The sequence below is a fragment of the Nycticebus coucang genome, chromosome 9, assembly GCF_027406575.1.
Source record: "Nycticebus coucang isolate mNycCou1 chromosome 9, mNycCou1.pri, whole genome shotgun sequence".
Classification (NCBI taxonomy): Eukaryota; Metazoa; Chordata; class Mammalia; order Primates; family Lorisidae; genus Nycticebus; species Nycticebus coucang.
In genome coordinates this window covers 14,552,025-14,575,923 of record NC_069788.1, presented here as the reverse complement: position 1 = coordinate 14,575,923, position 23,899 = coordinate 14,552,025, and the positions used below count along the sequence as shown (strand labels likewise).

The 23,899-nt window shown below is 38.9% G+C and overlaps 1 protein-coding gene across 1 annotated transcript in view; it reads right to left on the bottom strand.

The window, feature by feature from the left end:
- The window catches only part of LMBRD1 (LMBR1 domain containing 1), a 115,069-nt gene extending 92,558 nt beyond the window's left edge, over positions 1-22,511 (bottom strand). Inside the window, exons 1-2 of the mRNA XM_053601517.1 lie at positions 22,262-22,511; positions 16,570-16,746 (exon numbers count right to left, since the gene is read on the bottom strand). Coding sequence (XP_053457492.1) covers positions 16,570-16,746; positions 22,262-22,336 — 252 coding nt within the window. The 5' untranslated portion in view covers positions 22,337-22,511. The remainder of the gene's footprint in view (positions 1-16,569; positions 16,747-22,261) is intronic.
- Positions 22,512-23,899: the final 1,388 nt, after the last annotated feature.

Below are 23,899 nucleotides of genomic sequence, written 5' to 3'. Positions count from 1 at the left end.
TGAAAATTAAGCAACTTGCTTTTGCTCTAAATGAAATTCAGCGAGATATGTGATGATTCTGCCAACAAATTTGATTAAAATGGACCAGCAGACCTATTGTAAAAATGATTAAATATTGTAATAGTAGTAAAAAAAAATCTAGTGCAAATGTCCTTATGATAAAATGTTTTGTTATTTTTTTCTTTCTGAGTAGATGCCTAGTAGTGAGATTGTAGGGTCAAATGGGAGGTCTAGTTTGATTTTTTTAAGGAGAGCTCAAGTCAGCATCTCACTAGTGCTTTTTTTCTTTTTCTGAGACTGTCTCACTTGGTCACCCTGGGTAGGGTGCTGTGGTGTCATCACAGCTCACAGCAATGGCAAACCCCTGGGCTCAAGTGATTCTCCTGCCTCAGTCTCGGGAGTAACTAGGACTATAGGCGCCCACCACAACGCGGGCTAGTTTTTCTATTTTTACTAGACATGGGATATCTCATTATTGCTCAGGCTTGTCTCAAACTCCTGAGCTCAAGCAATTCTTCTAGCTCAGCCTGCCAAAGTGCTAGGATTACAGTGTGAGCCACTGTACCCAGCCCACTAATAGTGCTCTTAAGGAAGGATATCAACATTTAATCCTCTAAAGGTGATTTACAATTTTTATTTTCTTTTTTCCTTTTTGCCTATAAACACATGTTACAATGAGAATCCATAAATTGCTTACTGATAAATGCCTAAAATAAATTATATAAAATTCACATTTAATTATTTAAATGCAAAACATTGCTACATAATGCACAATAAAAACAGACTTTTCCAAAAGCAATGAAAACTATAAAAAACTTAATAGGCTAAATAAAAAATGTATGTTAACTATATAAAGAAAACTAAATTATAAATGGAAACTCACCTGCTCTCCTATGTAATGATTTATTTTTTAATTTTAAAATATTAAGGAGGTAGGTATGTTTTTTATCACCTGGATAGCTTTTATGAGGCTTAAGCCAGGGCTGTTAGCGTGCCTCTCGCCTGAATGGTGTTTACTGTACTGGAGAGGTAGGTTTCTATCCTTATCCTCCCCCACCTTCTTGAATTCCAATAACTTACTTCTCTCTGTGCCCATGTGTCCCCATCCACTAATCCCAGATTGTTAGAGAGCACAGCACTCGATGTGCTTCTGTGTTTCCATTCCTGAGATACTTCACTTAGGATGACGGTCCCCAGTTTCATCGACACTGTTGTAAAAGACATTCGCTCGTTCCTTTTTATGGCTGAGTAGTACTCCATGGTATGTATGTCCCTTTCTTGGTGTATTCACACCAGCATTAACTATTTTTGAACTTTTTATAATAGCTATTCTGACAACAGTAAGGTGATATCTCACTGTGGCTTTAATTTGCATTTTTCTGTGTTAAACACTTTTTCATATGTTTGTTAGCCCACTATCTTTTGCAAAACTTCTATTTGTGTAACATGCCACCTTTTTAATGGAGTTGTTTTTTTTCTTGCTGTTTTGAGTACTTTATAGAATCTCGATATTAGCCCTTTATCAGATGCATGGTTTGCAAATATTTTCTTCCATTCTGTAAGTTGTCTATTTACTCTGCTGATTGTTTCCTTTGCTGTATAGAAGCTTTATATACAATGTTTTGTATACAATTTGTATACGTATTGATTCTAAAAATCATCTGAAAAAAACAGACAGAGCCATAAAAAAATTGAAAAAAGCCAACAAATAGGAACTTCCCAATTACTACATTTTACTAACAAAATATAAGAATCTATTATTATAGTAACCCAAAAATATAAAACAATAATATTTAGTAGTGTCAAAAGGTGGACAGAAAGCCATCTCCTCACAGTTAATAGTAAGAAAGACAGCCTTCTAAGACACTTTCTTGAATCTATCAATAGTAAGAAAGACAGCCTCCTAGACACTCTCTTGAATCTATCAATAGTAAGACAGACTCCTAGACACTCTCTTGACTCTAATAGTGAGATTGTATTACTATCAATCTCACTATTGATAGTGAGATTGTAAAAAAGGCAGCTTCCTAGACACTCTCTTAACTCTATCAAGACAGCCTCCTAGACGTCTCTTAAATCTATCAATAGTAAGAAAGACAGCCTCCTACACACTTTCTTGAATCTATCCTAAGTCTATTCACACAAATTAGGATAGACATCAGTAGACAGATATTTTTTAATGACAACCAGTATTGTCCAGTGAATTACATCAGGGGCTCTTACTGTGCAATAAGCTAACCTACCTGGACTCTCTCTCCCACCCAAGAGAAGGTACACCAATTTCATTTACTCATAGGACAAAGGGGCCCAAAGTCTCCAGGTGTTTAGCAAATGGAATATGGTAGCCCCAGAAGAACAGCTTGTACCAACTCAGTTTAGACAACTTGGCACTCAAGTCCAAAGTGTTTATCTATCTACAAGACCACTCTCCTGCTTGCCATAAGAGAGAAGATAAAAGGTTGAGGCACCTCTCCCTACATTTTGGTAGAGCACACCTCTTTGTATAATGTCAAATTATTAAGAATGCGAGCACTGGCTCAGTGCCTGTAGGTCAAGCGGCTAAGACACCAGAGCTGGTGGGTTCAAATCCAGCCCAGGCCTGCCAAACAATGACAACTACAACCAAAAAACAGACGGGTGTTGTGGTGGGCGCCTGTAATCCCAGTTACTTGGGAGGCCGAGGCAAGAGAGTCGCTTAAGCCCAGGAGTTGGAGGTTGCTGTGAGCTGCGATGCCACAGAACTCTACCGAGGGTGCCAGCTTAAGGCTCTGTCTCAAAAAAAAGCAAAAAAAAAAAAAAAAGCACTTATCTTTATCCCTATACTTTCCAGCCTATACCAAGTAATAATTTACTAGTTTTCACCCAACAGCTCCTTATCCCATAATATTCAAGATAGTGTTAAGATATTTTGTTTGTTTGTTTGTTTTTTCCAAACAAGGTCTTGCTCTGTCTCCTAGGCTAGAGTACAGTGGCATCATCATAGCTCACTGTAACCTTAAACTCCCGGGCTCCAACAATCCTTCTCAGCCTCCCAAGTAGCTGGCTGTAGACATGCTACCGCCTGACTTTATTGTTGTACAGATGGAATCTCACTCTTGCTCAGAGCGGTCTCAGACTCTCCTGGTCTCAAGTGATCTTCCCATCTAGTACTCCCAGAGTGCTGGCACTACAAGGGTGAGCCACTGCATCAAGCCAAAAATATGTGTCAAAAATGAAAAAAGAAACTAGAAACAATCAAAATGCCCAGGGAAGAAATGGCAAGATATATTATTATACGTTCATAAGATTGAATAACATGTAGGCATTAAAAACAATGAGACTTACACTGGTATAGATGGATGTCCATGAAGAACTCTTAATGAAAGAAACACCCAAACATATATATGAAAAGGGAAACAAACTGTAAACAGTCCTTACTCCATGGAATGGGAAAGCAGGAGAGAAAATCCTAGGCAATGACTAAAATGTTTTTCATTGCTGATTCAACATCCAAGTGAATATGTACGCACGCGAAGCTTCAGCTAAGAACAGTGTTTCTTTAGCGTTACTTTTGCAACAAAATAGGAGTTTAAAAGGATTTTTGATGAAGATGATCAAATTAAGAACAATGTATCGGTAGGCCAGAGAACAGTTACATCTATCCCGTTTTGTTTATTAAACACTATGTAATCTCCCGCCAATTTCTAAGACAACTCCAGGAGGTAGTAATGTCCCATTGAGAATCACTTAAAAGTTAAACTTTAAAACTGGACAAGAGTCCAATCTCAGAAAAAAATTAAAAGTGGAAAGTTTGAAGATAATTTAAGCAAAAGAATTCATGATACTTAGCATCTTTTACTCTATAAAGTTCTTCTGTCTAGCCAATTGTGTGGCAATAAGAGTATTACCGTTACTATTTTAAAGCTACAAATATGTGTAAAATATACAACATCACTCAAGTACTATTAGTGTATTTGGGCTTTCGCATACTCTTGCCTCCAAGGTATTTGATGTACTGTCAAGAGAGCTTAGTTTATGAAACCTTCCTTCTTCCACATTTTGAGAACTGCTATGCTCTTGATATGTTTTATAAACTGTCTCCCAAAGTAGAAACTTTGGGAGGAACTTCAGAATTACTTAAGACCCAAAGGAATGTGGGTCAATGAAGAACTAATATTAAATAGAGAATATTTACAAAGAATATTTCAGAAGAAAGGAAAAGGATATGAATTCCAAGGATTTAGTTGGAACAAGGACTTAGTTGGTTACATTAGTAAATTCCCTTTCCCATCGTTCAAGATGACTTTTTGAAACCCTCTGCACAATCCAAATCTTTAACATGATTCTCCTCACTTTACCCAATAACCTCACCTTAGACCAGTGGCCTTAGACCTCCCTCATTCGGAAGCCATGTTGGCGACCCACCCCGGGGCATTGGCAATGGCTGGAAACATTGAAGGGAAGGTCAGTGTGCTACAAGAATACAGTAGGCAGAAGCCAAGGGTGCCACTAAACATGTACGGAGCACAGGACAGCTCCCCACAGCAAAGGATCATCCAGCACAATGTCACGGTTGAGAAACACTACTTAGAGGTCTCTTAAATTTGAATCCAAAAGTCCAGAGTTCACTCAACTTACTATCAAATCTAAAACCTACCTCCATTTGTATCCAAATTCTAGGCCATCCTTTCTCCAGAGTTTTCATATTCCTATTGGAAGCCGACCACCACTTTCACTTTGAAAACCCTGACCTCTGGCTTCCCCAGGATACTGAACCTACAATGATACCCTTTCTCCTTTCTCCAAAATTTCCCCTACTTTACTAAATGCCTAAAATATACAAACTCAAGTAACTTGCATTAAACATAAAGAGATACAGACACCACCGCCACAAGTAAAAGTATCTGTCAGCCCCTCTTCTTACTCCCCTAGAGCACAAAACTTCCTGAAGAGCTGTCAGCACTCCTATCACCACCTTCCCACCCTTCCTGACCACCCTACTGTTCTGCCAGAATTACTCCTCACAGGTCAACACTGACCCAAACCAGAGGCACTTCTCCACCCCTCTCATTTCACCTCAACAGCCTAGAAAACGCTGTCATTCTCTCTTCGTCAAACACATCCTTCTGATTTCCATGAAGCCTCCCTCTCTTTTTTCCTTCTTACCTCTCAGATTGCAGCCTCTTCTTGGGCTGGGCTCTCCGTGAAAGAGTACTCTCGTCCTTGGTCCAGCATCAAGTTTTTTGACTACTTAGTGTCCCTCGTTACTCGTCAAGTCTATACGTCTAAATATCACCCACGTGTTGCCTCCCAAACACTTCTCTCCCAGGTCCTAGACTATCTCCAGAGCTTCAACTCCCTACTTGACACCCTCCGCTGGAATATACAGAATAGGCACTTTGAAGGTTAACTTGCCCAAAATACAACTCTTTTCTCTACACTCCTTCACTAGCCCACGTGCATACATATGCCCTATTGTTCTTCCAGTTTATCAATTTCTCTAAGGCAGTGATTTTCAACCGACATGCCCCTGCACACTGGTGTGCCATGACAGGATCTTAGGTGTGCTGTGCAAGCTTTTAAAGATCATTATTTACTTTCAAATGAAGTTCAAAGCACAGTAAGTATATTCTTTTTTTCTTAACTCTTTTTTTTGCTCAACATAATTTAAATGTGCCACAGAAGTTTAACTATAGGTTCAAGTGTGCCATAAAAAAAAAAAGATTGAAAAACACTGCTGTAAAGTAAGCAGTAGTGCTCCAATGTTCTTTCTCCATCACCCCCGTATCTAATCCACCAGCAAATTCAATCTTAATAATCTTTCTTCAGTGGCACCACTCTAGTCCAAGTCACCGTTATCTTTTATCTTCATTAACTTGCCATTATAGTTAGAAGAAAATTTAAACTCATTAACATGACTTAAAAGTCATAAAAGAATGCAGCCCTAGCCGTTCTCTTGATCTCAGCCTCTACCAAAACAAAACCTTCAACACCACACTTCAGCCAAATAAGCTAAATTCATCCTGCCTAAGAATCTCTGTGTTTGCTGTTTCTTCTCCCTAACGGCTCTTTCCTTCTGTTTTTTTTTTTTTTTTTTACTAGATCTTCATTCAGGTCTCATTTTAAGCCAGCTCATTTCTCTGGCCTTCCTACCCCCCTACATTAATTACCCACAATGTAATTAGACTCCCATAATAACCGGTTGTATGTCCTTAATCATCAGGGAATGGGAGAGTAAGAGATGACCACTAAAACACTAAGCCATATTATAACCACTAATTAAAAAAAAAAAAAAAAAAACACTGTTGCTTATAGTGTCAATTTCTAATTTCTATTTGATTGGCACATTTTGTGTATGTCACCATCCAAAATGACTGACCAACTGTAACAGACTGTTTAATGGAGCACTTCTAGCAATGCTTTAAGATTCTTTCTTTTTTAATCTAAGAAAGTTAATTATTTTAGGAAAAAAGGCAGAAACAAAGAAACTAGGTAGTAAGAATTATCGACAATGCTGCATGTTGAAAGAGAGGTCAACAGAAACACCCTGAGCATTACAACTCAGCCCTGCGAATGAGGAAGCAGAGACGGCGGGAAGGGGCCTAAGGCAACAGCAAGAGAGAGCCATGCAGGTGGCCTGCTCTCGGAAAAGCCTGGGTACCTTCTGTTCTTAAGGGAAATGCCAGCAATCGCTGACATACTGAGCTCCCAAATAATTATACCCTGCAAGCAGGTCCATATTTAACTTAGAGGGAGGTTTCAAAATATTTGAGGTGGAAACGGAGAAAGTTAGAGAATGCATATACATTAGGAATAAAAAAGGCACACCATAACAATTAAAAATACATCCTTGAAAATGTCAACTTGTACCTTTATCCTAATAGTGCTAGAATAGATTAAAGCCATGATGGTATACTTTTTACTCTAACGCAGCAGTTCTCAACCTGTGGGTTGCGACTCCTGTGGGGGTCAACGGACCCTTTCACCGGGGTCGCCTAAGATCATCCTGCATATCAGATATTTACATTCCAATTCATAACAGTAAGCAAAATTACAGTTATGAAGTAGCAAAGAAAATAATTTTATGGTTGGGGGTCACCACGACACGAGGAACTATGTTAAAGGGTCATGGCATTAGGAAGGTTGAGAACCACTGCTCTAACATGACTGAATTTGCAATCGTGGCATAAAGTACAAAGAAATAATTCTTAAACACTTGCACTTGTCTTTCACGAGGCACCTGAAGAGAATTCAGGAATAACTAATAACTTTCTTTTTTTTTTTTTTTTTTTTTTAGAGACAGAGTCTCACTTTATGGCCCTCTGTAGAGTGCCCTCTGTAGAGTGCCGTGGCCTCACACAGCTCACAGCAACCTCCAACTCCTGGGCTGAAGCGATTCTCTTGCCTCAGCCTCCCGAGCAGCTGGGACTACAGGCGCCTGCCACAACGCCCGGCTATTTTTTTTTTTTTGGTTGCAGTTTGGCCGGGGCCGGGTTAGAACCCGCCACCCTCGGTATATGGGGCCGGCGCCCTACTCACTGAGCCACAGGCGCCGCCCACAGGAATAACTTTCTAGAGGAAATACTGTTTAGAGTTTATTAGGAAAAAATTTTCAAAAATCTTTTCAGTTCTACTTTTGAGAGATAGCAAATAGGAGGCCAGCTTTAAATTAAACTCCTGTGAATGACACTAACTCTCCCTGCCCCATAAAACAAAAGAGGTGGGAGGAGACAGAGACACAAAGAACATTTCAAGGTATCAAAGGAAAAAAAAAAGACTATCAAAGTACCAAGAAAAAACTGATACATTATCTAAGTTCTGAGTTGGCTAAAACCAAACAGAACTAGAAACAAGTTAGTAATAAAAGAGGCAAAAAAGGAGAACCAATAATTTCTGAATAAATAGTATCCTAATAATGAAAAAAGTTTTAAAAGGTGCCACATTTAGATTTAACACAAAAATAAGTACATTAACTACAGTTATGTATTTTCTTCTTTTAAGGGACATACAATAAGCACCTTAAGTTTTTATAGATAATACCTTTCCTTCTTTAGGTGAAAGGATTCTTAAACTCTGACACAAACAACTATCAAGCAATCGCAGAGATTACAAAACTAGAAAAAAAAAAAACTAGTACAGAGAAAGTGACTACTAATTTATACATGCACCTACAACAAATACTTAGTCTAAGAGAAAGTTCATAATTTCATGAAAATATTTCCCCACAAAAATATAAATAAATATTCTAAATTCAAAACTAAGAAAACTATTCAAACAATAATTATACAAGGGATAATTACACTTCTTCTATTTTATCGGGATACTCATATCATACTTGCCTAAACTTAAAAGCTTTTAGAAAGCAAAATACCCTAGAAATTTATCTAATTACGTGTTGTACATTTGGAATTATACTACATTATTTTAAAATAAAAAAGAATATCTAGACAGTCTTAAAATGTCAAAACTACTTATCCAGAAACACAACTAAATGAAAAGCCACAAGAAATTAAACATTTTTCTAGAATTCTATGATGATATTTATTTCTCAGAGGAAATGACCTCATAATGTTAAGTCAACAATTACATATGTCCAAAATTATTAAAAGCACATTACTTCAGACTCAATAATAAAAAGCAGAGAAACCCAATACTATCACTAACTATCACAAAATAGTTATTTTCTCCCAAAATAATTCAGCCCAAAACACAAAATGTGAATTAAGCTTAATTTTAAAAAAAGGGGACTCACTGGTCGACATCCTATTTATTAAGCTACTTGAGAGTATCTTTCTTATACTTCTCAAGGCCATCTTCCCAAGAAGCCTCTGAACTAAGAGTTCTGGAGCCAGACCACAGAGCTTCAAATCCTGTGCTTGTTATGTTCTTTCACCTCTGTGAACCTTGGTTTCTCAACCATTAAAAACAAGGGTAATAGGGCGGTGCCTGTGGCTCAAGGGAGTAAGGTGCCTGCCCCATATGCCGTAGGTGGCAGGTTCAAATCCAGCCACGGCCAAAAACTGGAAAAAAAAAAAAAAAAAAAAACAAGAGTAATAGATGGTGGACTAAAGACAACTCCTTTGCAGCCATGAGTGGTTAAGATCAAGGAGAAAGGATTCCAGCCACCTCTGGTTGGTGGGCCCTGCCCAGAAACATCCCTTCGGGGAAACAGGGAAGTGGCAGGAGACTTCAGGACCCCGCGGAGAAGAGGGAAGCAGTGGAGAAGCAGTACAAGGACAAGTACTTGCGTACTGGCAGAGGCCAGCTGGTGTGGCAACAGTGGCAGTTTACAGACAGAGAAGGCCTGCCCTGTGGCTCTTTATTTGTTTTTGTTTTTTTGGACCTGGGCAGTAGGTGGAGTTTACTTTGGGAGAGCTTGAGCCAGTGGGCTGAGTAATCTTGAAAAGTGCCCAGGGGCTGAGACTGAGCCACCAGGCAGAGCAGAGTTTTCATTGCTCAGCTGTGGGCTAGGTGGGTGCAGCTGATCGTGCAGCTGCCTTGCAGGATCAGCCCTCAGAGTCCTAGTGCGAGGATGGTTCTGGCAGGCCTGATAAGAGGGGCAGCCACCCATCAGGAGATTTAAGTGACCTACACTTTCTAGGGAAAGCCACTGCGTGGCCAAGGGACACAGTTTAGAAAAGTCCAGGTGTAGCGATTAAGCACTCTGAGGAGACAGCTTCAGGCTCCCAACCCTGCAAACACTGAAGGCAAAGAAGACAAGAAGATGGGACCAGGTCTCCTCAGTGGGACAGAGCCTTCTAGCCTCCATTTAATACAACTGCATCAACATTGTGATTAGCATCTCATAGCCCAGATCACACATTGCCCAGACAATATATGGCAAGATAGATATATATTATTTTTCTTTTTAACATTTTTTTAAAGTTTTTCCCCCAGATTTTCTTTTCTTATCTCTTGTAATTATAATTTTTGATTGTTTCCTTCCTCAACAGTAAGGCTCCATTTCTGCTAGTTTTTCTGCTCCTGTTATTCCTCCCCTACCCAATTTTATCCCTTCAGATTTTGTGCCTGTTTGTTTTGTTTTGATTTACAGTAGTTTTGTTTTTCTTCTCTATTTGGTCAAAATGGAGTCTTGTGCCTGCTCAGGTGGGCAAAGTGCTCCAGACCTCAAGAGACCCACCCACCCCTGCCCCCCTGAGCCAGGGAAGAGTGAGTGTGGGTCAAAGCTCCCTACTGTACACCACTAGTATTACTCCTGTCTTTCCCTTTCCGTTCCCCTCTCTTTTCTGTCTCTCTTCCCTTTTAGCCACCCCTTCCCTTTTCTATCTTTTATCCCCCTTGTTCTTCACACTTCTCTTACTTTTGGGCCCTATATCAAAAGGACACTTCAATGCCTTAGGTCAGAGACAAGGAAACTTAAAGAGGAGAAAGAATTAAAAGGAAAAAGGTAAGGGAACAAACAAAAATAAAACACACATAAGGAAGAAAAACAGTAGAAAAATCCTGGCAACCTGAAACACCAGAACAGAGCAACCCCCACAAGGGATCATGCGGTAGCTACTGCAGAGGATTCCACCCATGAAGAAATGTTAGAAACAACAGAAAGAGAATTTAAAATATGGATGGTAAAAATAATGAAAGAAATTGCTGAGAAATGGAAAATAACCAAAAGGAAATCCAAAAACGGAATAAATAAGAGATGAAAGATATAAAGAATACAGAAAGGATATAGCAGAGCTTAAAGAATTGAAGCATTCAGGGAACTTAAAGGTGCGATAGAAGGTATCAATAACAGATTAGACCACAGAGAACGAATCTCAGAGCTAAAGGATGAATCTCTTAAGCTAATATAGGTAAAGAGGCAGAAAAGAGGAGAGAAAAAGCAGAGCATTCATTTAGAATTATGAGGCTTCATGAAGTGTTCAAACATACAAATTATAGATACCCCTAAAGGGGAAAAAAATTGCCCCAGAGGAATGGAAGCCTTACTAGAGGACATCAGAAATGAAAATTTCCCAAGTGTCACCAAAGATTCTGACACACTCCTTTCAGAGGAATATCAAATCCCAGAGCGTCCAACTCAAACAGAGCTTTTCCAAGACACACTGTCATGAACCTGTCCAAAGCCAAGATCAAAGTAAAAACTCAGCAAGCAGCCAGGAGTAAGTGTCAATACATCTAAAGGAGTAAATCCATCCAGGTGACAGCAGACTTCTCAAATGAAATTTTGCAATCAAAAAGAGAATGTTCATGGAAATTTAACCTACTCAAACAAAATGATTTTAAGTCCAGATTCCTATATCCTGCTAAACTAAACTTCATAATTAATGGAGAAATCAAATCATTTATTGATATGCAAATACTGAGAAAGCTTGCCATAACAAGACCAGCGCTATAGGAAATACTTAGACCTATTCTACACATTGACCATCACAATGGACCACCAGCAAACTAAACACTCAGAAACTAAAGGAGAAAACCTAGCTTCCACAATGACGCAGAAGATAAAACTAAACAATGGACTTTCACAAAATAAAATGAATAGAACTCCACCACCCTTATCAATTATCTCAATAAATTGTTGATGGCTTGAATTCCCCACTGAAGAGGCACAGGCTGGCTGATTGGATAAAAAAAAAAAAAAGAAGTCATCCATTGACTGCCTGCAGGAAACATACTTGCCTCAAAGGACAAAGAAAGAGTCAGGATGAAGGAATGGAAAACAACAGTTCAGTCAAATGAAAATCAGAAGAAAGGAGGGGTCACAAACTTATTTTCAGATACAAATGGATTTAAAGCAATTAAAGTTAAGAAAGACAAAGATGGTCACTTCCTATTGGTCAAGGGAACAATACAACAAGAGGACATTTCAATTCTAAATATTTATGCACCTAACCTAAATGCTGCCAAACCAATCAAACAGACCTTAACTGGTCTAAGCAATATGATATCCTATAACACCATAACAGTAGAGGACTTTAAAACACCTCTTAAAGAGCTGGACAGATCCTCTAAATGGAAACTAAACAAAGATACAAGGAACTTAAACATGATCCCAAAACAACTGTTCTTAATAGATATATGCAGAACACACCATCCCAAAGCTAAAGAATACATGTTCTTCTCATGGCCCCATGGAACATTCTCCAAAATAGATTATATCCTAGGAAACAAATCAAACCTCAACAAAATAAAAAGAATTAAAACTATATCTGTATCTTCTGGACCACAAAGCAATAACAGTGGAACTGAACTCCAACAAAAATTGTCATCCTTACACAAAGGCATGGAAACTAAACAACCATATGACAGTTGGGTCAAGGAAGAGATAAAAATGGAAATTGTTAAATTCTGAAGCTATAAGTTACCAAAACCTGTGGGGTACTGCAAAAACAGTCCTAGGAGGAAAATTTATTGCATTAGATGTCCATCTCTGAAAAACAGAAAGAGCACATCAACAATCTAATGAATCATCTTAAAGAAATGGAAAAGACCAATCCAATCCCAAACCTAGCAGAAAAAAAGAAATAACCAAAATTAAATAAGAAATACATGAAATTGAAAATAAAAGAATCATTCAGAAAATTAATGAAACACAAAGTTGGTTCTTCAAAAAGATAAATAAAATTGATAAACCATTGGCCAGATTAACCAGAAATACAAAAGTAAAATCTTTAATACCTCAATCAGAAATGAAAAGGGGGAAATAACAACCGATATACCACAGAGATATAAGAGATTATCTCTGATTACTACCAAAAACTCTATGCCCAGAAATTTGACAAAGTGGAGAAAATGGACCAATACCTGAAATCATACCATTTCCCTTGACTTAACCAGGAAGAAATAGATCTCTTCAACAGACCATTATCAAGCACTGAGATTGCAGAAACAACAAAAACGGTTCCAACAAAAAAAAGTTCAGGACCAGATGACTTCACACCAGAATTCTACCACACCTTCAAAAATGAGCTTGTACCTATACTGCAGAACCTATTCCAAAACATTGAGAAGGAAGGCATCTTCCCCAACATGTTCTATGAAGCAAACATCACCTTGATTCCAAAGCCAGGAAAGGACCCAACAAAAAAGGAGAACCACAGACTGATTTCACTAATGAGTATCAATGCAAAAATACTCAACAAAATCTTAGCTAATAGATTGCAGCTACACATTAAAAAAAATTATACATCATGATCAAGTAGGCTTTATCCAAGGGATACAAAGTGGTTTTAACATACACAAATCCATTAATGTAACACACCATATCAATAGAAGCAAAAACAAAGACCATGTGATCCTTTCAATAAGATGCAGAAAAAGCATTTAACAAAATTAACAAGAACATTTTTCTAACAAGAATACATAAGAAATTGGCAGAGGTGGCACATTTCTTAAGCTGATTGAAGCCATCTATGACAAACCCACAGCTAACATCATACTGAATAGAATAAAACTGAAAGATTTTCTACTTAGAACTGCAATCAAAGACGACCACCATCACCACTATTATTCAACATTGTGCTGGAACTTCAAGCCAATGAAATCAGGCAAGAGAAGGATATAAAGGGCATTCATATGGTGGCAGGGGAGGTCAAATTCTCCTTCTTTGCAGATGATATGATCTTAGACTTAGAAAACCCTAGACACTCAACCATAAAACTCCTGGAAGTTATCAGGAAATACAGTAATGTCTCAGAGAATAACATCACTGTCCACAAATCAGAAGCCTCTGTATACGCCAATAACAGTGAAGTTGAGAAGCAAATCAAATACACAATTCCCTTCACAGTAGCTTCAAAGAAAATGAAATACTTAGGAATATACCTAACAGAAGATGGACCTTTACAAAAAGAATTACAAAACTCTAAGGAAAGAAACAGCAGAACACATTAACAAATGGGAGAACATACCATGCTCTTGGCTGGGAAGAATCAACATTGTTAAAGTGTTTATTTTACCCATGCAATCTACAGATTCAGTGCAATCCCCATTAAAATACCAACATCATATTTTGAAGAACTGGAAAAAACAGTACCTCATTTTGTATGGAACAAGGAAAAAAACCCATATGGTCAAGGCCATTCTTAAATACAAACAAAGCCGGAGTTATTACTCTACCAGACTTAAGGCTATCTTACAAGTCCACAGTAATCAAAACAGCACGGTACTAGCACAAAAGTAGAGACATAGACATATGGAAGAGAATAGAAAGTCAAGAGATGAAACCAGTCTTTCCCTGCGATCTGACCATTGATAAACCAAACAAAAGCATACAGTGGGGAAAAGAATCCCTATTCAACAAACGGCGCTGGGAGAACTGGATAATCACATGTAAAAGACTAAAACTTGATCCACGCCTTTCACCATTTACAAAAATTGACTCAAGATGGATAAAAGATTTAAATCTCAGACACAAAACAAAGAAAATCTTAGCAGGAAGTCTGGGAAAAACTCTTGATAATGTTGGACTAGGGAAAGATTTTATGATAGAGACTTCAGCAGCCATCACGACAACAATGAAAATTAACAAATGGGACTTCATTAAGCTGAAAAGCTTCTGCATAGCTAAGGACATAATAAGTAAAAGCAAAAAGACAACCTTCAGAATGGGAAAAGATATTTTCAGGATATCAATCTGACAAAGGCTTGATAACTAGAATCTACAGAGAGCTCAAATTAATCAAGAAAAAAAGAGCAAACAACCCATCTACCACTGGGCAAGAGATGTGAACAGAACCCTTCTCTGATGAAGACAGTCGAATGGCTAACAAACATTTGAAAAAAATGTTCATTGTTCCTGATGGTCAGAGAAATGCAAATCAAAAATACCCTGAGATATCACCTAACCCCAGTGAGGCTAGCCCAATCAAAGTCTCAAAGCTACAGATGCTGGCATGGATGTGGAGAGAAGGCAACACTTCTGCACTGTTGGTGGGACTCCAAACAAATACAACCTTTTTGGAAGGAAATACGGAGAATCCTCAAAGAACTCAAATTGGACATCCTATTTTATCCTGCAATCCCATTACTAGGCATCTACCCAGAAAGAAAAAAATCATTTTGTCATAGGACATTTGCACTAGACTGTTTATCACAGCTCTACTTATAGTCGCCAAAATGTGGAAACAACCTAAATGCCCACCAACCCAGGAATAGATTAACAAGCTGTGGTATATGTATACCCTGGAATACTATTTAGCCATTTAAAAAGATGGAGACTTTGTATCTTTTGAATTAATCTGGATAAAGTTGGAACACATTCTTCTTAGTTAAGTATTATAAGAATGGAGAAGCAAGAATCCAATGTACTCAATTCTAATATGAAGCCAATATATGATCTAATACATACCCACATAAGCAAAAAACTCAATTCAAGGTAGGGGCTGGGGGAATGAGGGAGTGGAAGAGAGGAGGAGGGTGGGGGATGAGGGGTTAAAGCACATGGCACACCTCTTGGGGACGGACACAACTATAAAAGGGACTTTGCCTAACAAATGTAATCAGTGTAACCTAATTCTTTGTGCCCTCAATGAACCTGAAACAATAAAAAAAAATAATAAGGATACTATTATATACCTTAAAAGGTTGAAGGATCAAAGCAATGCATGTAAAACACTTAAAAAACTGGGTCTGACACACAGTAAATATTCAAGAGATGTGAGTTACTATCTTTGTAACACTTGTAATACCACAGTGTGAGTACATACTAAGTGCTCAATCAATACTGCTGAATGACTAACCTATAGGAAAAAAAATAAAATTTTCACAGCAATCAGAATATAGCTAAACCTAACTACGAAAATATTTTCAAATGATTCGTGCCATTTGGCCCAATTTAAAATGCCTAATACCATGTGACCCATTCTATATAATTTATGCCCATTTAGCCCATTCAGAAAGTTATTTTATAACCATGTATTATTGAGATAATTGAAACACTTTTTCATTCAAGTATTAAAGTACTGTGTGCTAGATACCAGGGATACAATAACACAGACACAGTTCCTGCCTCACAGAGCGTAATAAGAAATTTAAAAGTAATTTGCATAATTGAAAGGGCACTCTGAAACCTGTCAGTCCACACTCTTCATCTTTAGAATGAGGACTCTGATGGTCAGAAAATTAAGTGATTTGGCCAAAGGTACACAGCTGAAGAGGTAAGAGTCCAGGTTAGAACTCTCGTCTTATAAGTCCCAGGCCAGTAGTCTTTCCACTATACGTACTGACTTCAATTAATCAACACAAAATGGAGATTAAAATTCTGAACTACCGAGTTCAAAAATTTTCCAAATTATTTACTTATTTCATTAATGCAAATCAAATCAAATAAACACGAGCAGAGTTATAAGAAACACAAAAACTTAAAACCATCGTCCATTATGATTACCTAAAACACTTTCAGACTAGCCAAAGGCACTGCTCACATCTGTAGGCCTGCTTAACGGCCTGGTCGGCTGCAAGCCTGCTGCTAGTCTTTCAGGCTCCTTGTCACGTTTCCCGCAGGCTCTGTGCTGCGTTCCCATTCTCATTTGTTCCCAGATACAAAAAGCACAATATACACTGGACTGCTAAACTTAAAAACTGCCAGGACTTTGCAAAGAAAAAATTTACAGTTATAGTATTTACCTTAAATGTACCATTTTGATTTTTCATGTAAGAAACCAAAAATATATCCACTGGGAGAAGTGCTGAGGTGATGAGTGCAATTGCCAGAGAAAAAATAGCTGTTATGGTGGAGATAACTTCACTTTCCCGCTGACTTTGGTATTTACGAACATATATCCAGCAGAATGCCAAGATAGCCTGAGATAAAACAAAAAGAAATTGTTGTTACTACATTATGTATTCTCTCACACTGATTTATGTCAAGGTTCTTTTAGATATGTAAGGAAAATCCACTGTACCTTATGAACTTGTTCAAGATTTAGAATTTTCAAAGGCTATTTCATGAATAAAGTACAATAGCACTTCAGCAAAAAAAAAAAAAAATGTTAACAGTAGTGCTCAATTACATATTTCCTCACATAACATGGTATAACATTAATGGTATCACGTAACATCATCATTATAACTAGCTTTGGATACTTTCCCTAGGAAGCTCTCCAACCTAAAGGAGACAGAACTAGAAGTTGTCTCATCCTACGGTTATTACTAAAGCATCACAGAATATAACTTGGATAAAATTAATTTCTGCCCTGTTATGACAGTTCAAAACTACCATGCAGCTCGAGATTAACTGCCAGTAGTCACCATGTAATTAACACAATATACTATAATTCAAATCAGTTTTTCAACCGTTTTTTAATCTCACGGAACACTGGAATCTATAGTTAAATGTCCGCGGCACACTTAAATTACATTGATCAAAAAAAAAAAAAAAAGAGAGAGAGAAAAAGAATATATTTACTGTTCTTTGAACTTCTCTCCTAAATTCTCGGCACACCTACATCCTCACCCAGCACACAAGTGTACTGCAACACACCAGTTCCTGATTCAGATCTTAAAGGGCTTTAAATAAAGAGAAGTCAACACTGAAAACAAACACAGTCACATTACAAGGAGCTTTCCAGCGAACAAAGTACACTCACAGGTACTGAGGTAGACTCCGCTAATCAGCCAGGGCTGCTTCGTAATTACTAACACCATTCTAGTGACTTAACACAGAGCACAGGACTTTACTCCAGCAATTCTCTAACCCTAGAGTGCATAAGAATCATCTGGAGGACTTGTTTAAAAAGCCCTGATTGTTAAGCCCTGCCTCCAGAGTTTCAGATTCAAGAAGTCTGAGGTGGGGCCAAAAAATCTGCATTTGTAACTTGTTACCAGATGAGGCTGCTACTGGCCCCAGGACATTTGAAGACCCTCTGGTCTACTCCCTCAGCTGCTGCATCCAGATGTGTTCTCGCCTTAGACTCAATCACCTGGGTAGCTTTTAAGTAGTTTAATGCCTCTCCCCTCGCCACAGGTCCAGTCAATTGAATCAATAGAGAAGGATGCTCCTCCAGACATCAGTACTTTAAATGCCTGAGGATTCTAATCTGAGCCAAACTTGAGAAACACCGTTCTCAAACAAAAGCCTTGTTTTGTCCTTTTATTCTTTGAAGGTTCATTTATTACTTCCTTTCTGGGTATCCTACTTCAGGAGTGTGAACAGAATAGAATGACCTAAGTACTTTCACAACCTCCAAATTCTACTACTCCAATCAAATAATAATAGTTCCATCACCTCAGAAAAGTCCTCTGTGTCCCTTGGTAGTTAACCCCTCTCTCCACCTGAGCCCCCATCAACCACTATCTTGTAGTTTCTGTCTTTTCTGAAATGTCATAATGCATTCGTACGATGCGCTATCTCTTGAGACTGGCTTCTTTGACTCGGCGCAATGCACCTGAAATGCATCCTGCTTGTTGCATGTCATTCCTTCCTATTGTTGGCATTTCAGTTGGTGAGAGAAGAGCAGGAAGAAATTAAGTGAGAAGGGAAATAAGACTTTGGAACCTGCATATTAGAAAAAAAAAATTTTTTAAAGCCTGGGATCAAATTTCAAACGCTTAACTGTTTACTAATCTTTGTGCTTTAGGAAACAGTTATTCCCCATAAAATGTTAGTTCTATTAACATTTTAATGAATTTGTTTTTAAATGAATTCATAAATATTTTAAACATCCCCCAGATTTATTGGAACACAAATAAATTTCCAATAAATCTGCTGGATTTCAAGAACGATCAGCACTTTTACAAAGTTCAAAGTAATAGATATTACTACAAAGGAAGGGGTTTGCCAACATCAGCCGGACAACCTGGAAACCAGACAGAAGAGTTAAGCCAGGGGTTCCTGAACTTTTCAGTATCAGACACCCTTTACAGTTTCAAAACCGAGACCCTCTACGAACTTTATGTCATCAATAGGTACCATATTATAAAATGAACCATGTGTCCTCATCCATCACATGGGAATAAGAATACTTCTCCCATGGCAGGTTGTAAGAATGAACTGAGATGTAAAGAGTTCAGAATATGTGTAGTTCCTAGCCATAGTAACAGCTAGACAGTAGCAACTGTTTTTAAATGACATATGAAATAACATCTTACAGCATTTTATAAAAGAAACTAACATAACTATTATAAAGAAATGTTTAGAATAGCCCTAAACCTCTCCAAAGAGAATCTGATTTACTTGGTCTAGATATTGAAATTTTTTAAACTCCCATTTTAATGAGTGGCCAAGACTGAGAACCACTAGGGCACAAAGATGGAATGAGAAAAGATGAGTGTTTATTAAACTTAATGAGCAAAGATAATGCCTGGGACCTTGTTACCCTGCAGTTTCTGATTCAGTAAGACTGGGGTCACATGTTTTATATTTCAAACAAGTTCACAAGTGATGTTCACTTTAAGGAGCTTTAACAATAAACTTACTTTACAGAAATGGATACTGGCTCCCATATTAATGAAAATGCAACTGAAAGGTGCTGTCATCTTGGAGCTAGTTAGATTTGACATAGTAAACACTAATGACAGGGATGAGAGACAAAATCTAACCATTCCTTAAGCAGGGAAAAAAACCGTAGTCCATTGTTTTCCAAAGATCACAAAAACAACATTCACACCTTGATTCTGTAGTAGATGACTGGCAGCAGGTCTCAAAGTAGGAAGTCCTCAGACCCTTGACAGTCCCCAGAACCCTTTCTGGCAATTCAAAAGTTGAAAAATATTCTCATAATACCAAGATCCTTTCTGTCTTTTTGACTGTGCTGACATTTGCACTCATGGTTCATAAGCCATGGTGTGAACTACCGATGCAGTAGCATGAATCAAGTTAATGACACCAAACTGTTCCAGGAGTCACTTTATTATTCATCACCAACATGCACCCCAAAAAGATCAATGTAACTGAAGACCTGGCTTGAAGAACCAGTAAAAATGTTACTAAATTTCAACCCTTGAGTCTTTTTAATACTTTGTGGTGTAAAATATGAAATATGCATAAAATCCTTCTGCTGCATACCAAGACATGAGATGGCTATCTACAGGAAAAGCATCTTGATAGAGTTCAAAGCCAACTCAGGCACTCTTTAAGAAATAGCACTTTTACTTGCAAGAACACTAACAAACTAATACCAAACTACTTGGGTATTTGGTAGATTTTTGTCAAATGAACAAAGGGAACCTATCACTTCAAGAAAAACTGACAGTATTTGTTACCAATGATAACAAGTTTTCAAATGACAGTCAGAATTTTGAACAACTTGGAACCACAACCATGAGCCTGACAATTTCTCAGAACTTAGAATTTTCGATGAAATTTCTGAAAGAAAAATCCAAGGCAATTTAATAAATGTGATATTTTGATGTTGTGTAGTGAAATATGTAGTATATCCTTATTTGAAAGATGTGCAGAACTAGGTGAACCACTGTTTTCTAAATAATCAGTCATGGTAAAGTGATGTTATAAAGCCATGCGTGGGTAAAAGTACAAAATGCAAAATGCACTCAAAGTGCAAAATGGACTGATGGATTTTAATATTATGGAAAACAAAAGGTTCACTGACAGCTTTTCAGATCCCTTTAGCAACTAACTTTTAAGAAGTCTACACAATTATCTGGAAAATACTTCTCTGCTCCTACTTATATTTTACTGAAATTAGATTTTCTTCATATACTTAAACCAAAATAACATATCCAAAAAGACTGAATGTAGGAGACATGAGAATCCAGCTCTAATAACACAGTGATTAAAGAGATGTGCAGAAATTTAAATGGTCCTCAGTACTAATATTTTTTTCCACTCTAACATCCAAGTTTTCAAAGTCCTAATTCCTTAATTCCCTTTACATTTTATTTGTTCCTGCTGTAATATTACTAACTTACATAGCTTCCCCTCCTTATCTATCTAAAGTCTACCGCAATTCTCTCTTTCAATATTGGTCTCTATACTCTGAAGACCTACTTTACTTATAAAATCATACATTGGCTTTCAGTACGTAAAACATTAACGCATGTTTCAGAATTTTAGTTTTCCGATCTATCTTCATGCCATGTTTTATTCCTTTGCTTATTAGTAACTGCCTAGACAGTACCACTAGACTTTGATACTGGTTACCTGCTTGTTTCTAAATAAAGTGAACCTGATGGACTGGAAGAGCCAGGAAACTTTCCAAGTCTGGACTGGATAGCTCTGGAGACCACAGTCAATCTTTAGGGTTTCCATTCCTGCCAGGCGCCATAGTAAGGCCAGTGTTTTTGATCTGTGACAGTGAAGGCAGTAAGAGAAGTAGGAAGAGAAGCCTTTTCTTAAATCTTCACAAAATCTTTTATTATTTTGTAGAGTCTCTGCCACAAAAATTTACATACTACGGAAGTATCAGACATCCTAATGGAATCTGATAATTTAAGTAAAATAAAACAAGCCTGATTTCTAGACGGAAGGTTTTTATTTGTGATCCAAAAGGACAAAAATACATTGTAACAAGAAGTAACAACAGAACAAGGTAAAGATAAAGAGGGAAGAGGGGGCTCTGAGAATGCGGAGAGGTGTAATGTGTAACAAGTTGAACATCCAAATAAAATAAACCAAAGGGCTTTTAATATGGGGTAGGGAAATAATAATCAGGCCACTCTAAGTCACTTAAGGTCTATGTTTTTATCATTGAATAAGCACAAATAAGATGGCTGGGAAAGGTGGTACCTGAGGTCAAGCAGGCTACAAGTAAGGGGGCTACACCTTTCTACCAACCTACACATTTCTACACCTATCAAAAAAGATTGGAAAGGAATGTGACACCTGGAAGTGAGAACGAGCAACTCACGTCATCAAGGCGGAATCGCACAATGGGCACAGAAGGCTGAAGACTCTGTAACCCAAAGGGTAGGGCATAGAGAAAAAAACATAAACAGAAGCAGATATGTCAACCCCTCCAGCGCCTCCAGAACTTGCAAAGATTTGGCGCTGCCGCCCCACACCTTTTGCTCCCGTTTACGAGGAACCACAGGCCACCATACCCTTCCCAACCCCTAGGGTCTCTTCTGTCCCCAAACCCCATCTGTTCTAGCGCCCGAGTATGGGAGGAGCGCAAAAGTTTTGGAAAGGAAACCGACATTAGACGTCATCAGTGAAAGGAAAGGAAAGGGGGCCGACGGCCAGCTCCTTCCCTCCTCTCCAGCACGGCCCTCGTGCCCGCCAGCTCCTGGGACGCAGGGGAGCCCCCCGCCAGGGGCGGGGCAAGGAGGGTCTCCCGGCCCGGGAAAGGCCAGCCACAGACCGGCCCCGCCCTCCTCCCGCCAGTCCAAACGCTGGGAAAACTCCAAGCGCCTCCCCTACCAGTAGTAAGAGGCCGAAAATGCACCAGCCGATCACCAGCTCCGCCGAAGCTGCGCCTGCAGCCACCACCGCCATCTTCGCTTCCGGCACGGACACACCCGGGGGAGGGGAAGGGGAAAGGGGAGAGAGCGCGAGAGACTCCGCACCCGCACGCCCTAAAGGTTAAAGGGGCGGAGGGGGCGGAGCAAGTGGTTGCCAAGGAGACTCGTCCGGAGAGCGACGAGCCGCGCGAGGGCGGGGCGGAGAGTACGTCTCAGCGGCGAGGCGCGTCCGGACGCCGTGACGTCACCACGTTTCCCGCTCCAGCGTCGGCTGAGACTCTAGGGCTCCGACCTGGGGTGTTGTTTGAGAGCAACTCGGGTTTTTTTTTTTTGTTTAATAGTTGATGCAGCCTAAGCCAATTGACTTGAAAAGCCTGGGAACTGCATAAAGGATGGACTAAGTGGCCCTGGAGATCCGGGCCAAATTTCGGAATTTCCACTTATTCCCCAAAACGAAGTTCCTCCATAGCGTCCATGGCAGAAAGCACAGTGTGATTAGCAGAACTTCTCACCAGGATGTATGAATGGCTGAGTCTGAATGAAAGTTTACAGCTGCCAAAATGACTTTCTAATTTTTGTCAACAGGGCCCAACCGGAATAACTATTGGCCTGGGCACAAACCTACTCCGTGATGTTCTATGGCCTTTCTATTTAGATCTGTGCATGCCTGTGAATTTCTGTAATGGCTTGATACGCTAAATATTTGAGTTCGTGAACATATTCATAATGGATTTGCAGGCTCTTGTATTAAACAATATGCGTAAGTGAACAAAACAGACACAGCCATAAGACCCTAGTGAAGCGCAAGGAGAGAATTATTGGGGTGGTTTACTTAGGCCCTCTGGGGTAAGGGTGTGTATTTAACCACCAAATTAAACAAGCATAGCTTGTGATGTCAAAGACAATTTTATGAATTAATGCCACCATCTCTTTACGATTTATTGTTGGGTGATAAGTTATCTCCAACCTAGGACCTACTGGCTAGAAGCCTGAAAAGGGAAAGGAGTGATGGTAATTATCTTCCATGTCAGGACAGAATAAGGGAGGAATTAGAGAACGGGGGAGAATATAGTTTTAATGTGAACTGGTACCTTCCTAAGCTGCTTTAAGCTCTCTAGATCCGCAAATGTTTGAAATTGGCTCTTTCTCCTGTAATAACATTCACATCTCTGGAGACCTCTCTTATTTTTTTCCCTAAAAGGAGTAGGGACATCTCTATTCCAGGTATTCCCTTAGAATTTCTCCATACTGTCTATAGTGTCCAAGGCAGGATAGGCAGTGTGATTAGCAGAACTCTCACCAAGATCAGGAATGGCTGACTGTGAAATAAAACTTTGCTGGCTGCCCAGATGACTTTCTCGTTTGCTAGCACTTTCTGCATCTTCCCGCTGAAGTCTTCTCATCCTCTTCTAGAAGCCCACTTGGCTTGGAGGGGATGTCTAAGACAACTCCAGGCCAGCTCTTCCCCATCACCCACATATACCCCAGATTCATTCTGTAGGAGATGATCATACATTCCATACACCAACAAATGTGGGAGCACCAGCCAATCCAATGTAGCAGATAAGGTTGCATCTTCTAATTCAACCATCAAAGT